The sequence below is a fragment of the Myotis lucifugus genome, unplaced genomic scaffold, assembly GCF_000147115.1.
Source record: "Myotis lucifugus unplaced genomic scaffold, Myoluc2.0 scaffold_583, whole genome shotgun sequence".
NCBI classification, from domain to species: Eukaryota; Metazoa; Chordata; class Mammalia; order Chiroptera; family Vespertilionidae; genus Myotis; species Myotis lucifugus.
In genome coordinates this window covers 140,156-154,670 of record NW_005871631.1, presented here as the reverse complement: position 1 = coordinate 154,670, position 14,515 = coordinate 140,156, and the positions used below count along the sequence as shown (strand labels likewise).

At 41.3% G+C, this 14,515-nt stretch overlaps 1 protein-coding gene across 1 annotated transcript; it reads right to left on the bottom strand.

Moving 5' to 3' along the window:
• Positions 1–307: 307 nt before the first annotated feature.
• On the bottom strand, positions 308–12,734 carry LOC102437462 (zinc finger protein 791-like). Its single transcript, XM_023745809.1, is given in 4 exon segments — positions 308–1,945; positions 2,480–2,540; positions 2,793–2,919; positions 12,639–12,734. Coding segments are annotated over 4 exon segments (1,599 nt in total). The 5' UTR covers positions 12,642–12,734; the 3' UTR covers positions 308–537.
• Between the last annotated feature and the right edge of the window lie 1,781 nt (positions 12,735–14,515).

The following is a 14,515-nucleotide window of genomic DNA, read 5'->3' as shown; positions in this document are numbered from 1 at the left end:
ATAAAAATTAAACCTACTTGCATGCTAGAAATACACTTCAATTCACCCACAGATCTACCTCACTTCAATATTTACTTACACAAGTAGGACCCCATACTATAGAAAATTACTTAAAGAAAAAGTCAGTAATAATAAGACCATATATCTATAACCTTTATAATATTTCACTCATATCATGAAAATTTTATAGTAACCTCATTTTCAACAGGTTACCCATATTAGTTACATTAATATGATTTATTTCCAATGCAATTTTCACACCACTTTGAAAATATATTAAAATTAAAAATTATGTTTTTTCACTTATACAGTTTCCACTCAGTATTCATTCTCACATGGTTTTGTAGGGATTTGAGACAAGTGAAGGTTTTCCTATATTGTTTACTTTTAGAACTTTTTCCACTGTGAGGTTTTTGTTTGTCTGTTTTTGGGTGTGGCTTCCCAAGGAAATGAGATAGCTAAAGGCTTGCCACATAGGGTATCTCTCCAGTGTGCATTCTTATGTGTCCACAAAAGGTTCTCACACATTCCTTATATTCAGACTTTTTCTTAGTTATGAGCTCTTTCATGACTTCGTAAAGAACTGGCACGACTGAAGGCTTTACCACACTTTTTACACTGATAGGGTTTCTCTCCAGTGTGAGTTCTTTCATGTGTTCGTAATGAACTAGGACAATCAAAGGCTTTCCCACATTCCTCACATTTACAAGGCCCATCTCCAGTGTGCTTTATCATATGTCTTCGAACATTGGAAAGGGAAATGAAGGCTTTCCCACATTCCTTACATTCATAGGGCTTCTCTCCACTATGAGTTCTTTCATGTTTTTTAATGGAACTGCGACAAGTGAAGGCCTTCCCACATTGCTTACATTCATAGGGTTTCTCCCCAGTATGACTTCTTTCATGTTTTTGAAGGAAACAGGGAAAACTGAAGGCTTTACCGCATTCCTTACACTCATGGGGTTTTTTTCTGGTATGAGTTCTTACATGATTTTGAAGGGATCTGGGAGTACTGAAGGATTTACCACATTCCTTACATTCATATGGCTTTTCTCCACTATGTGTGCTTTCATGATATTGAAAGTAATTTGGACAATCAAAAACCTTCCCACACTCCTTACATTTGTAAGGCCCATCTCCGGTGTGCTTCATCATGTGTCTTTGAAAGTTGGTAAGAGAACTCAAAGCTTTCCCACATTCCTTACACTCATAGGGTTTCTCTGCAGTATGATTTCTTTCATGTTTTCGAAAGTAACTTGGACAACTGAAGGACTTCCCACATTCCTTACATTCATAGAGTTTTTCTCCAGTATGACTTTGTTTATGTTTTCGAAAATAACTTGGACAACTGAAGGATTTGCCACATATTTTACATTCATAGGGCTTTTCTCCACTGTGTCTCCTTTCATGACTTCGAAAGGATCTGGGACAACTGAAGGCTTTACCACACTGCTTACATTCATAGGGTTTCTCTCCAGTATGAATTCTTTTATGTTTTCGTAAGTAACTTGGACAAGTGAAGGCTTTGCCACATTTTTTACATTCATAGGGCTTTTCTCCACTGTGTCTCCTTTCATGGCTTTGAAAGGATGTAAAGCAGCTGAAGGCTTTACCACACTGCTTACATTTATATGGTTTGTCTCCCGTATGTGTTCTTTCATGTTTTCTGAAGTAACTGGGACAAATGAAAGCTTTACCACATTGCTTACATTTATACGGTTTCTCTCCTGTGTGAGATAGTTCATGAGTTCGACAATAACTGAGAAAACTGAAAGCTTTACCACAGTGCTTACATATATAAGGCTTCACTCCAGTGTGAATCTTTTCATGCCTTTGAAAGGACTGACGATACTTGAAAGCTTTCCCACATTCCTTACATTTATATGGCTTTTCTTCATATTCCTGATACTCATATGGTTTGGGTGTAGTGTGAGATCTCATATGCCTACTAAAGAATGAATGATTCATGAAGACTCCACACACATTGCATTCACACAGTTTTAGTCCAGAAGTTTTCTTTTTCTGATTATGATTTGGAATTTGGCTGAAGTTTTCTCCATATTGACTACCTTGTTTATTTTTACCCAGTCTCTTTACTATATGAATGCTGTAAAAAGTGAAAAGCATATTATTTATTAATGTATTTATATTAATAATTATTAAATGACCTTTTTTAACCATAATTAAGGAAACTATAAGTGTTTAGTGCTTTCTGATTGTTTGAAAGTTCTAAATGTTTTGCAAGAGAGCTCAATCATAGCTATTATTAAAAGTTTATTCATAAATGGAGTTTCAAAATACTATTTCCAAATGTACTAATTTTGAAACACTAAACATCTAAATCACATGTGAGAAAAAATTATGATGAAAATATTGCAAGAATAAAAAAACTTGGCTGATTTGTTTTATGTGCAGTTATAAATATTTCAAGATTTACTGAGATTCATGGAACACTGCTTCTCATGTCAGTGTGACTCACCTTAAATTTGTCCCATGATTTTCATATTGACTTTCAATGTCATGGTCTTTGCATATTTCTCCTAAAATGCAGACCAGGAAAAATTATAAACATAAAACCTCATAGAAAAAACAATAACACACACCTAAAAAAACCAAAGAAAAATAACTTATAGAAAAATTGTTACATAATAAATCCATGATGAGCTGTGACCATGCCTGGTTTATTTACCAATACATCTCCTTTCCACATTCTACTCTTTGGAAATCCATTGATGAGCAAACACTGGTTTTCTAATTGACTAAGTAAGTAAGTAAGAAGTTGTCATCCTTACCTATGGAGGCCAAGTTCCTGAAGGTTTCCCTCATCACATCTCTGTAGAGTTTCTTCTGTGAAGAATCCAGTAAAGCCCACTCCTCCAGGGTGAATTTCACACTTACATCCTCAAAGGCCACAGAATCCTAAAGCATCCCAAATATGTATACAGGAGAATGGGTAAGATGAACAGCACTAGGAATTGATACTTAAGTCATAACAAGTTCACATATGACACTGTGGTTTCCCAACATTTATTTTATAACTTTGTTGTCAGAACTATTATTTATTGGACACACTCCCTCATAAATTTTTTTTAATCCTTACTTGAGGCTATTTTTCCATTGATTTTTAGGGAGAGTGGAAGAGAGAAGGAAAGACAGAAACATTGATGTGAGAGAAACACATCGATTGGTTGCCTCCTGCAACCAAGGTTCGTGCCCTTGACCAGAATTGAACCCAGGGCCCTTTGGTCCTCAGGCTGATGCTCTATCCAACGAGTCAAACCAGGTAAGGCTAGACTCTTGTTTAATATAAACAAACTGGAGTCCAAGATGGTGACGGGGTAGGCCCCTGCCATGAGCAAGCATCAAACATACGTGTATAAACTCCTGCAAAATAACTGAGGGCTGAATCAACAAAATTCTTTTTAAATTTTTATTGATTTCAGAAAGGAAGGGAGAGGGAGAGAGAGAGAGAGAAACATCAATGATGAGAGAGAATCATTGATCGGCTGCCTCCTCTACACCCCCTACTGGGGATCGAGCCCACAACCCGGGCATGTGCCCTTGGCCAGAACTGAACCCGGGACCTTTCAGTCTGAAGGCCGACGCTCTATTCACTGAGCCAAGCCGACTGCCGTGGTCAGCAAACTGTGGCTCTCGAGCCACATGTGGCTCTTTGGCCCCTCGAGTGTGGCTCTTCCATAAAATACCACGTGCGGGCGAGCACGTACAGTGTGATTGAAACTTTGTGGCCCATGCACAGAAGTCGGTTTTCGGCCTGGGCTAGTCTATTTTGAAGAAGTACTGTTGATATTTGGCTCTGTTGACTAATGAGTTTGCCGACCATTGGGTGAATCAAAAACTTCTGAACAGCAAAGGAGAGAAAGAAATCGTAACAGAGAAAGCTGGGAAACCGAGGTCATCAGGGATTTGGAACAGAAGGAACTTTCTTGAGTTGTCAGTGAGTGCCATTGGTTACACCCCTTCCACTTCCACGGGGTAACAGGAGCTCTATTCTGGTGCTCTGGCCTACCTGCAAGGTCACTGTCGATTTTTTTGGATACATCACCTGAGACCATTTTGGCTCTGAATAAATGGAGCAAGCAGGGTCAACAGAGCATAACTACACGCACCTGGCCTCCACACCCAGCGATACTCTGGCTTGGTATGCCAATATCGCAGACAGACACCTTAGGCACCTGCTCAGCTCCTCCCAGCCTGCTGAAACCACCTGGCAAACAGCCTACACAGAGGCTGCATCTACAAAAGGCCACTTTTTCAAGACTGGGAGAGACAGTTATTTTGTTTAATTATATAAGCAAACATAGAAAGTTAAACAAAATGAAAAGACAGAAGAATATCTTTCCAATGAAGAAACAAGAAAAACCTTGGGGGGTGAGGGGGTGTGGGGGGGCAACCCCTACAAAAATGGAGATTTGCCTGATAAAAATTTCAAAGAAATGGTTATAAGGATACTCACCAAACTTAAGAATGGAATAGAAAAACTTAGGGAGAACTTTAACAAAGAGTTAGAAAGTATAATAACCAAGCAGACCCGAAGAATACAGTAACTCAAATGAAAAATACATTAGAAAGAGCCATATCGAGACCGGTAGAAGGGGCGGACATGTGGAACAGGCTGGGCCCACAGCCACATGTGGCAGTTTATAATCAGGAGGAATATCTTGGCTGTGGAGGTTCCTCATAAGGAACAAGGGGTCCCAGCCCCTACACAAGATACCCAGCCCAGAGTTCCAGTGCCAGAAGAGAAGTCCCATAACTTTGGGCTGTAACTAAAGGGCCGCACACAGACTCATTCAGACTCACTCCCTCTGAGCTCCAGCATGGGGCAGCATGTTAAAAGGAACCAGGGACATAAAGGGAAGAACTAAATTATCTGGCATCAGGAGCTGGTTGAGCTGCTTTTTGTCAGACAAAAGTGCAAGCAGAGGCCATTCATTGTTCCTTTGCTGACCCTTCCCCGCAGAGCCAATGGGGAGTGGCGGCGGGGGGGGGGGGAGCGGGCGGGGGGGGCAGGGGCGGGCGGGGGGGATGGGGGGAGATGCCATATCTGGCTCACACTGTTTGCTCTGCCCTGGTGATTCCCTGAGACCTTGCCCCACTCAACTTGTGGGCTTATCCAAGCTGTTTCCAGTGGCTTTTCCACACAACTGGCCTCTCTTGCCTCATGCTTGAGACTTTTCTAAAATCTCTCAACCGAGCAGCATCTGACCCCTGTGTTCTCCTTACCCTAAGTGGCCCCAGGCCTAGCACTAGCGGTAGCCCGCCTTGCTTTCACTTTGGCCTTGCCTGGGCACCAGGTGATTCTAATGTGCAGCCAAGGTTGAGAACCACTGAACTAGAAGGATATAAAAAGGAAATACTCCCTCCTGTGTTTGTTCAGAATTTGACAGAGGTAATCTGCTCTGAACCTGCAAGCAATAAAGATGACTCCTAACTAACTGGCTCATTAGGCATCTTGTCCAGCTCGCTGATTTGCGATACAACAGTTCCAGGCAGGGCACAGGCAGTGGCTGACTTTGCACCTCCCGGGAGGCCCCAGAGCCAGTACACCCAATGGACAACTTCAGATCATGCTGGATTACAACCCTGCCACCTCCACAAGCATTACATTCAAGGGGCAGACTTGGTGAGCACCAAAGCCTCACTGAAGCAAGTCCTGCTACTTAGGGTCGACTCCTGCATAGCCGATTGGCCTGGTGGTCAATCTCTCCCAGAGAGGCTAACAGCAATAAAGGCTCACCTACAAGAGGAAGTGTACGGAGCCCATAGACGGACACACCTGGAGTTCCCAGTGCAGGTGACTGGGGAGGCTGCACCACTGGGCCCTATAGGACACTTACTATACAAGGTCACTCTAACAATTCCAGGAGAAATAGTTCTACCTAATACATAGAAATCAACACAGGGAAGCAGTCAAAATGCAGAGACAAAGAAACATGTCCCAAATGAAAGAATAAGAGGAATCCAGAAAAAGAACTAACTGAAACAGAGGCAAGCAAACTACCAGGAACAGAGTTCAAAGCAATGGTTATAAAAGATGCTCAAAGAACTTAGTGAGAACTTCAAAGACCTTAGTGAGAACTTCAACAGCATGAAAAAGGACATAGGAACTATACAAAAGAACCAGTCAGAAATGAAGGATACACTAACTAAAATGAAGAATAATTTACAGGGAATCAACTGTACAGGACACCAAGAATCAAATCAGTGATTTGGAATATGAGGAAGCAAAAAACCCAATTAGGCCCTGGTTGGTTTGTCCAGTAGTTAGAGAGTCACCCAGTGCACTGAAGGATTAGGTTTCAATTTCTGGTCAAGGCACATACCTGGGTTGTAGGAATGATCCGAAACGCTAGTCAGGGTGTGTGCAGTAGGCAAACAATTGATGTGTGTGTGTGTCTCTCTCTTTCACCTTTCTCTCCTTCTCTCCCTGACTCCCTCCCTTTCACTCACTATCTCTTAAAAAAAAATCAATGGAAAAAATATCCTTGGGTGAGGATTAACAAACAACCAACCAACAACAAAAATACCCAATCAGAACAGCAAAAAAGAAAAAAAGAATCCAAAATATGAAGACAGTGTAAGGAGCCTCTGGGACAACTTTAAGCATTCCAACATTTGCATCATGGGGGTACCAGAAGAAGAGTGCAAGAAATTGAAAACCTATTTGAAAAAAAAATGACAGAGCTGTAGCTGGTTTGCTCAGTGGATAGAGTGTCAGCCTGGGGACTGAAGGGTTCCGGGTTCAATTCTGGTTAAGGGCACATGCCTGGGTTGCAGGCTCGATCCCCAGTGGGGGGTGTGCAGGAAGCAGCTGATAAACGATTCTCTCATCACTGATGTTTCTATCTCTCTCTCTCTCCCTTTCTCTCTAAATTCAATAAAAATATATTTAAAAAATAATAATAATGACAAAAAACTTTCCTCATCTGGTGAAAGAAATAGACAAACAAGTCTAGGAAGTGCAGAGTCCCAAACAAAATGAACCAAAAGATGCCCACACCAAGACACATAATTAAAATGCAAAGGGTTTAAAATAAATAAATAAAATAAAATGTAAAGGGTTACAGACAAAGAGAGGATCTGCAAAACAGCAAGAGAAAAGCAGTTAGTTACCTACAAGGGAATTCCCATAAGGCTGTCAGCTGATTTCTTAATAGACACTTTGCAGGCCAGAAGGGAGTGGCAAGAAATATTCAAAGTGATAAAAAGCAAGGATCTATAACCAAGATTACTTTACTCAGCAGAGCTATCATTTAGAATTTAAGGTTAGATAAAGAGCTTCCCAGACAAGGAAAAGCTACAGGAGTTCATCACCACCAAACCAGTATTACATGAAATGTTAAAGGGTCTTCTTCAAGAAGAAGAAATAAAAGTTAAAAAATATAAACAAAATGGCAGTAAATATATATCTGTCAACAATTAAATCTAAAATCAAAATAATCAAACAAGCAGAACAGAAATAGAGAACACTTCGATGGTGCCAGATGGGAGAGGGGTTGGGTGGTGGTGTAAAAGGTTAAAGGATAGTTATAGTATAGTCATGGGGGTATAAAGTAGAGCATAGGGAATATAGTCAATAATATTCTAATAACTATGTATTGTGCTAGATGGATATGAGATATTTTAGGAAGATCACTTAGTTTTATAATGTCTAATAACTGGGGTGTACACATGAAATTAACATAATAGTGTATGTCAACTATAATTGAAAAATAAAAAATTATTTTAGAAAATTGATGTTTCTCTTTCCCCCCTTCCTCTCTCTATTTAAAATCAATTTTAAAAATTTAAAAAGAAAAAAACATATGAGAGGAAAATATCTCATAGAGAAAGCCAAGTATTTCATAAATACAGCAAATCAGTCATTTAAAAAACTACTATGAATGTCAAAAGATAGAAGCATCAAACAACTCAAACTACAATAAGTAGTTAGGATTGACACAATACAAAAAAATCTAAAACATAACATCAATAACATAAAACATCAGGGCAATGTTTTATATAGTATCTTGAAACTTAAATGCCTATCAGCTTAAAATAGACTGCTACTGATACAGAATAGTAGAGATAAACTTCATGGTAACTACAAACCCCAAACCTACAAAAGATAAAGAAAAAATAAAGAGAAAGAAACCCAAACAAAACACTAAGGAAAAATAGAAAACCATAGGGGAACAGATCAGGAGAAGAAAGGAAGAGCGGAGAACTATAAAAACAACCAAGAAACAATTAACAAAATGGCAATAAGTACATATTAATAATTATATTAAATGTAAATAGATTAAATAAAAAGAGAGTGGCTGGCTGGATTTTAAAAAATATGAGGCATTCTTTCTCTCTCTTGAGCATGCCCACACCTTTCCCCACCCTTTTCTTTCTCCAGGGCAGGTGTATCTCTCTGGAGAACCACCCCCCACAACCTTTCCTCCTCTTTCCCCCAGGCGTGTTCTCTCTGCCTTTCTTTTGCCTCTGTAACTTGTTTCCTGAGCTTATGCAGCCCAGTTGGCTCACCTTTCCTACCTCTGTGACTTTCTAAATAAACTTTTTCTTATAATTTGAAAAAAAAAATATATCTACATGCTGTTTACAGAAGACTTCAAATTAAAAGACACATAAACGCTGAAAGTGAAGAAATGAAAAAGAGTAATCATGCAAATAGGAACAAAAAGAGAGCTAGGGTAGCAATACTCATATCAGACAAAATAGACTTTAAAACAAAAAATATAAAAGACAAAGAAGGACATTACATAAAGGAGTCAACCCAAAAAGAGGATATAACAATTGTAAATATCTATAAACCCAATGGAGTAGCACCTAAATATATAAAGCAATTATTAATGGACATAAAGGGAGAAATTCACAGCAATGTAATAACAGTAGAGGATATTAACATCCCACTCACATCATCCAGATAGATCAACCTAATAGGCATCTTAGAAACTTCATTAAAAAACTGCAGAATAACATTTTTCCCAAGTGTACATGGAACATTCTCCAGGATAGATTACATAATTAGGTCACAAAACAAGCCTCAATAAATTCAAGAAGAATGAGATCATATCAAGCATCTTTTTCTATCACAATGGCATAAAACTAGGAATTAACTAGGAAAAAAACGGAGGAGGGGGGAGGGAGGAAACACAAATATGTGAAAACTCAACAACATGCTAATAAACAAACAATAGATTAAAAAGAAAATGGATATCAAAAACTATCTGAAAACAAATTAAAATGAAAAATAATTCAAAATTCACAGGATACAGCAAAAGCAGTTCTAAGAGGAAAGTTTATAACTATACAGGCCTACCTAAAGAAACCAGAAAACTCCCATATAAATAATCCAATTCTACACTGAAAGGAACTAGAAAAAACAAAACCCAAATTATACAGAAGGAAAGAAATAATTAAGATCAGAACAAAAATAAATGAAATAGAAAATTTAAAAAACAATGAAAAAGATCACTAAAACTAAGGATTGGTTCTTTGAAAAGATAGACAACATTGACAAACTTTAGCCCAACTCATCATGAAAAAAAGTGAGAGAGCCAAATAAAATATAAATAAAAGAGAAGTCAGAACAAACACCACAAAAATACAAAGATTACTATGAACAATTATCTGACAAGAAATTCTACAATCTAGAATAGAAAATTTCTTAAAGTTTATAACCTTCCAAGACTGAACGGGGAAGAAATACAAAATCTAAATAGACCAATTACTAGCAATGAAATTGAAGCAGTACTAAAAAAACAAAAAAAACAAATAGAAGTCTAGGACCAACCAGACAGCTTCATTGGTGAAGTCTACCAAACATTCCAATAAGAATACCTATCCTTATTTCTATTTCAAAAAATTAAAGAGGAAGGAATGTTTCTAAACTAATTTTACAAAGTCAGCATTACCCTGATACCCAAAACAAAGACATTATAAAAAAATAAAATAAGCCAATATTCTTGATGAACATAGATGCCAAAATTCTCAACAAAATATTGGCAAACTGGACTCAACAATATATTAAAAGGATTATATACCACGACCAAGCGAGATTCATCCCAGGGATGCAAGGATGGTTCAACATCCATAAGTCAATCCATGTAAGATCTGAAACCATAAAACTTCTGGAAGAAAACAGGCAGTAAACTCTGACATTGCTCTTAGCAATATCTTTTTGGATATGTCTCCTTGGGCAAAGGTAACAAAATAAATGAATAATTAAATGGAATTACATCAAACTAAAAAGTTTTTGCACAGTGAAGGGGACCATCAACAAAACAAAAGGACAACCTGCTCAATGGGAGAAGATATTCACAAATGATACATTTAATAAGGAATTAATATCCCAAATATATAAGGAATTCATAAAATTTAACACACCTCCCCCATCCAGTTAAAATATGGGAAGAGTACCCGAATAGACATTTCTCCAAGGAGGACATACAGATGACCTACAGACATATGAAAAGATGCTCAACATCACTAATCATCAGAAAAATGCAAGTGAAAACAACAATGAGATATCACCTCACGCTATCAGAATGGCTATCAATAAATCAACAAGCAATAAGTGTTGGTGAGGCTGTGGAGAAAAGGAAACCCTTGGGCACTGTTGATGGGCTTGCAAATTGGTGTAGCCACTATGTAAAACAGTAGGAGGTTCTTCAAAAAATTAAAAGTAGCCGAAACGGGTTTGGCTCAGTGGATAGAGCGTCGGCCTGCGGACTGGAGGGTCCCAGATTCGATTCCGGTCAAGGGCATGTACCTGGGTTGCGGGCACATCCCCAGTGGGGAGTGTGCAGGAGGCAGCTGATCGATGTTTCTGACTCTCTATCCCTCTCCCTTCCTCTCTGTAAAAAATCAATAAAATATATTAAAAAAAAATTAAAAGTACCTTTTGACCCAGCAATTCCACTTCTGGGTATAAACTGAAAAAATCCAAAACACTATTTTAAAAATATACATGCACCCATATGTTCCATACCCAAGTTTTCAGGGACACTAAAGTCAAAGGCCTGCACTACTCAGTGGATAAAGGATCCGAAGGAAAGAAACACAAACAAGTATTGGAATCAGCTCCGAGGAGCAGCCTGCTCCCCACAGGACAGGAGAGCCACTTTCAGAAGGTTCCACATTCTGTACTCTCCCGGCTGAGACAGAACCCCTGGAAGGAGGAAGGGACACCTGAGCAGCCCCAGGAATGAAGTCTGGGAGCTCCAACACCCTCTCCTCCCCAGGAAGACACACTCCCTCTCTCAGGCTTCATCTCACAGTGAGGAAACGTTCAGCTGGATTTAGTAGAAGGTTCTGATCCAAATGAACTCCCAAATTCATGAACCTAACCCAGGACACAGAACTCCTGACTTTTACAGACTTTCTCAGTGCGCATGAATTACACTCGGAGTGCACCTACACCCTGGATGCAAAACGCCAACCAATATGCCTAGAAACAGGCGCAGGGGGACCACAGCTAAAACCTCAGAAGGAGCATCAACCCCTCTCCCATGTGCACCTGCACCCCCAGCTTCCCAGGGCTGTAGCTTCTCAGTGTAAAGGCTCTTTCCATGGCGGGGTGAGCAGGTAGGACACCTGCAGGGGGGAGGAGGACTCCCCGGGAAGAACCAACTGGGCCTTCAAGTACTTACTTCCCTTTGCAGGTTCTGGGCGTATGTGTGCTTAGTTTGGGTCACTGACCACAGACCTCTGCTCCCCACTGGAATAGCTTTGGGCAACCACTGATATTTTAAGGCACAAACCCAGTGTTTGAACAACCCATAAATAAAGGTGACAAACCCAAAGAGGGGCAGTGTTGACAGGACAGACCACCCAGGAAAGTTTGCCAAGAGGAACGTCCACCCAAACATCCAAAGAACTTGCCATGGGCTGTCCGTGTCCAGGAATGATCCTGGGAGGCCGGGCATAAGAATTTCATACAACGTAGTTGCAAACGATTGATTATTCGCTACTTTCCTCTCATGTAAAATATCCACAAACAAAAAATAAACTTTACTAAAAGACCATCCATTGACTATGGGAAAATGATAAACAGTTAAAATATGGGTCTGTTTGAAACGCACCCCAGAAGACAAATAGTGGACTCTGATGCTTGAATTGGGAAGGGGACGTTGGCGTTTGGGGGCAGTGGAGGATTTGGAAATGAGCAGATTGGGGTGAGAGCAGGCTGGGGATTTGAGACCTGCTCCTAGCATGGGGAAACTCAGGAGAAATGGGACCCCCCCCCTCCCCCCCCGCGGAGAGAAAGCAGGGACCGGGGACCCCACAGACGAGTTCCTCTCCCGCACGGGCCCCGATAATAAGTTACGACGGTTCTCTGACGACCCGTCGCGTGGCCGCCGCACCGTATGGGCGGACGCGGGGCTGCGGGCGCAGAGCTGCCCAGCTAAGCTGCAGGGTCGGGCCGAAACCGCCGCGCGCAGAGACCGGGCAGGACGCCCGGGTCCGGCTGCTGGCCCAGCCCCCACGCCGCGTGCGGGAGCGGGCCGAGGTCCGAGAGGCGGCTCCGAGGACTCTGGGCTTGACCTTGGGGAGGCCAGGTCCGCTAACGCCGGGTCCAACCAGCATCTCGTCCCCGTCTTCGCACCCTGGCCTCACGCACTCACCATTTTGGGGTTTCTTGGGTCCCCTGGCGTCCCCCTGAAGATTTCTGGTAACCGTACGGGTCCCAACGCGACAGAGCCGGCGGCAAAGCGACCCGGGGCCCTGGAGGGCGAGCGACCCCCGAGCTCCCCGAGGCAGGACGTCCGGGCTGATGGAGGGACATCGCCCGCCCACCGTCCCGGGGCCTCCCCTGATTGGACAGTTCGAAAGGCCTGTTCTTTCGCGCCTGAGTGACAGCTGGACAGCGCTTTCGCGACTGGGCAGAAGGCCCGCGGGAACTCTTCCTCTGGGACTTTTTTTTTTTTCTTCCTCTGGAACTTTTGCATTGAAATATAATGTGCGAGGCCCCTGGCGGAGCTGGGATCCTTTTTTTACAAGTGCACACACTTAAAAGTCACCTGACCGTATGCAATAATGCAGTGGTTCTCAACCTTCTGGCCCTTTAAATACAGTTCCTCATGTTGTGACCCCCCAACCATACAATTATTTTCGTTGCTACTATCTAACTGTAATGTTGCCACTGTTATGAATCGTAATGTAAATATCTGACATGCAGGATGGTCTTAGGCGACCCCTGTGAAAGGGTCGTTCGACCGCCAAAGGGGTCGTGACCCACAGGTTGAGAACCGCTGCAATAATGTGTCTGGCTCCATTTGATCGCTTATGGTCGACAGCGTTGAATCTTCCACCCATCACCACCCCACCTCCTATTTCGTATTTTAAAAAATCCCCTGGCCTCCCAAGCCTTCGGCTCTGGTGGGAGGACAACTCTCAGTCTAACCACCAGCTATGAGATATGTTGATTAGATTCTCAGCTGTGCGGTTTACACTAGAAGGAAATTTATTTGAGATCATTTTTAAAAATGTATCTTTAGAGAACTCTGAAATGTAAAAGGACATAATTTATTTTTTTTTATTTTTTTATTTTTCGCTAACAGTATTACAAAGGGTATTACATAAGTGTCCTTTTTTCCCCCCCACCCTTGACAAGCCCCTGCCCTCCCTTACCCCCCAGTGTCTTATGTCCATTAGTTATGGTTATATGGATGCATACAAGTCCTTCGGTTGATCTCTTACTCCCCTCCCTCCTGTCCCCCAACCCTCCCTGGTCTTCCCACTGCAGTCCGACAATCAGTTTGAGGCAGCTCTGCCACTGTATTTATTATTGTTCAAAAGTTTGTAATGGTCTTAATTATCCATGAAAGAGTGAGATCATGTGGTATTTTTCCTTCATTGACTGGCTTGTTTCACTTAGCATAATGCTCTCCAGTTCCATCCATGCTGTTGCAAATGGTAAGAGTTCCTTCTTTTTAACAGCAGCATAGTATTCCATCGTGTAGATGTACCACAATTTTCTAATCCATTCATCTACTGATGGGCACTTAGGCTGTTTCAGATCTTAGCTATGGTGAATTGTGCTGCTATGAACATCTGGGTGCATATATCCTTTCTGATTGGTGTTTCTGGTTTCTTGGGATATATTCCTAGAAGTGGGATCACAGGGTCAAATGGGAGTTCCATTTCCAATTTTTTGAGGAACCTCCATACTGCCTTCCATAGTGGCTGCACCAGTCTGCATTCCCACCAGCAGTGCACAAGTGTTCCTTTTTCTCCACATCCCTCTCCAGCACTTGTCGTTTGTTGATTTGTTGATGATGGCCATTCTGACAGGTGTGAGATGGTACCTCATTGTTGTTTTGATTTGCATCTCTCGGATGATTAGTGACTTTTAGCATGTTTTCATATGTCTCTTGGCTTTCTGAATGTCCTCTTTTGAAAGGTGTCTATTTAGATCCTTTGCCCATTTTTTGATTGGATTGTTATCTTGCTTTTGGTTAAGTTGCATGAGTTCCCTATAATTTTGGAGATTAAGCCCTTA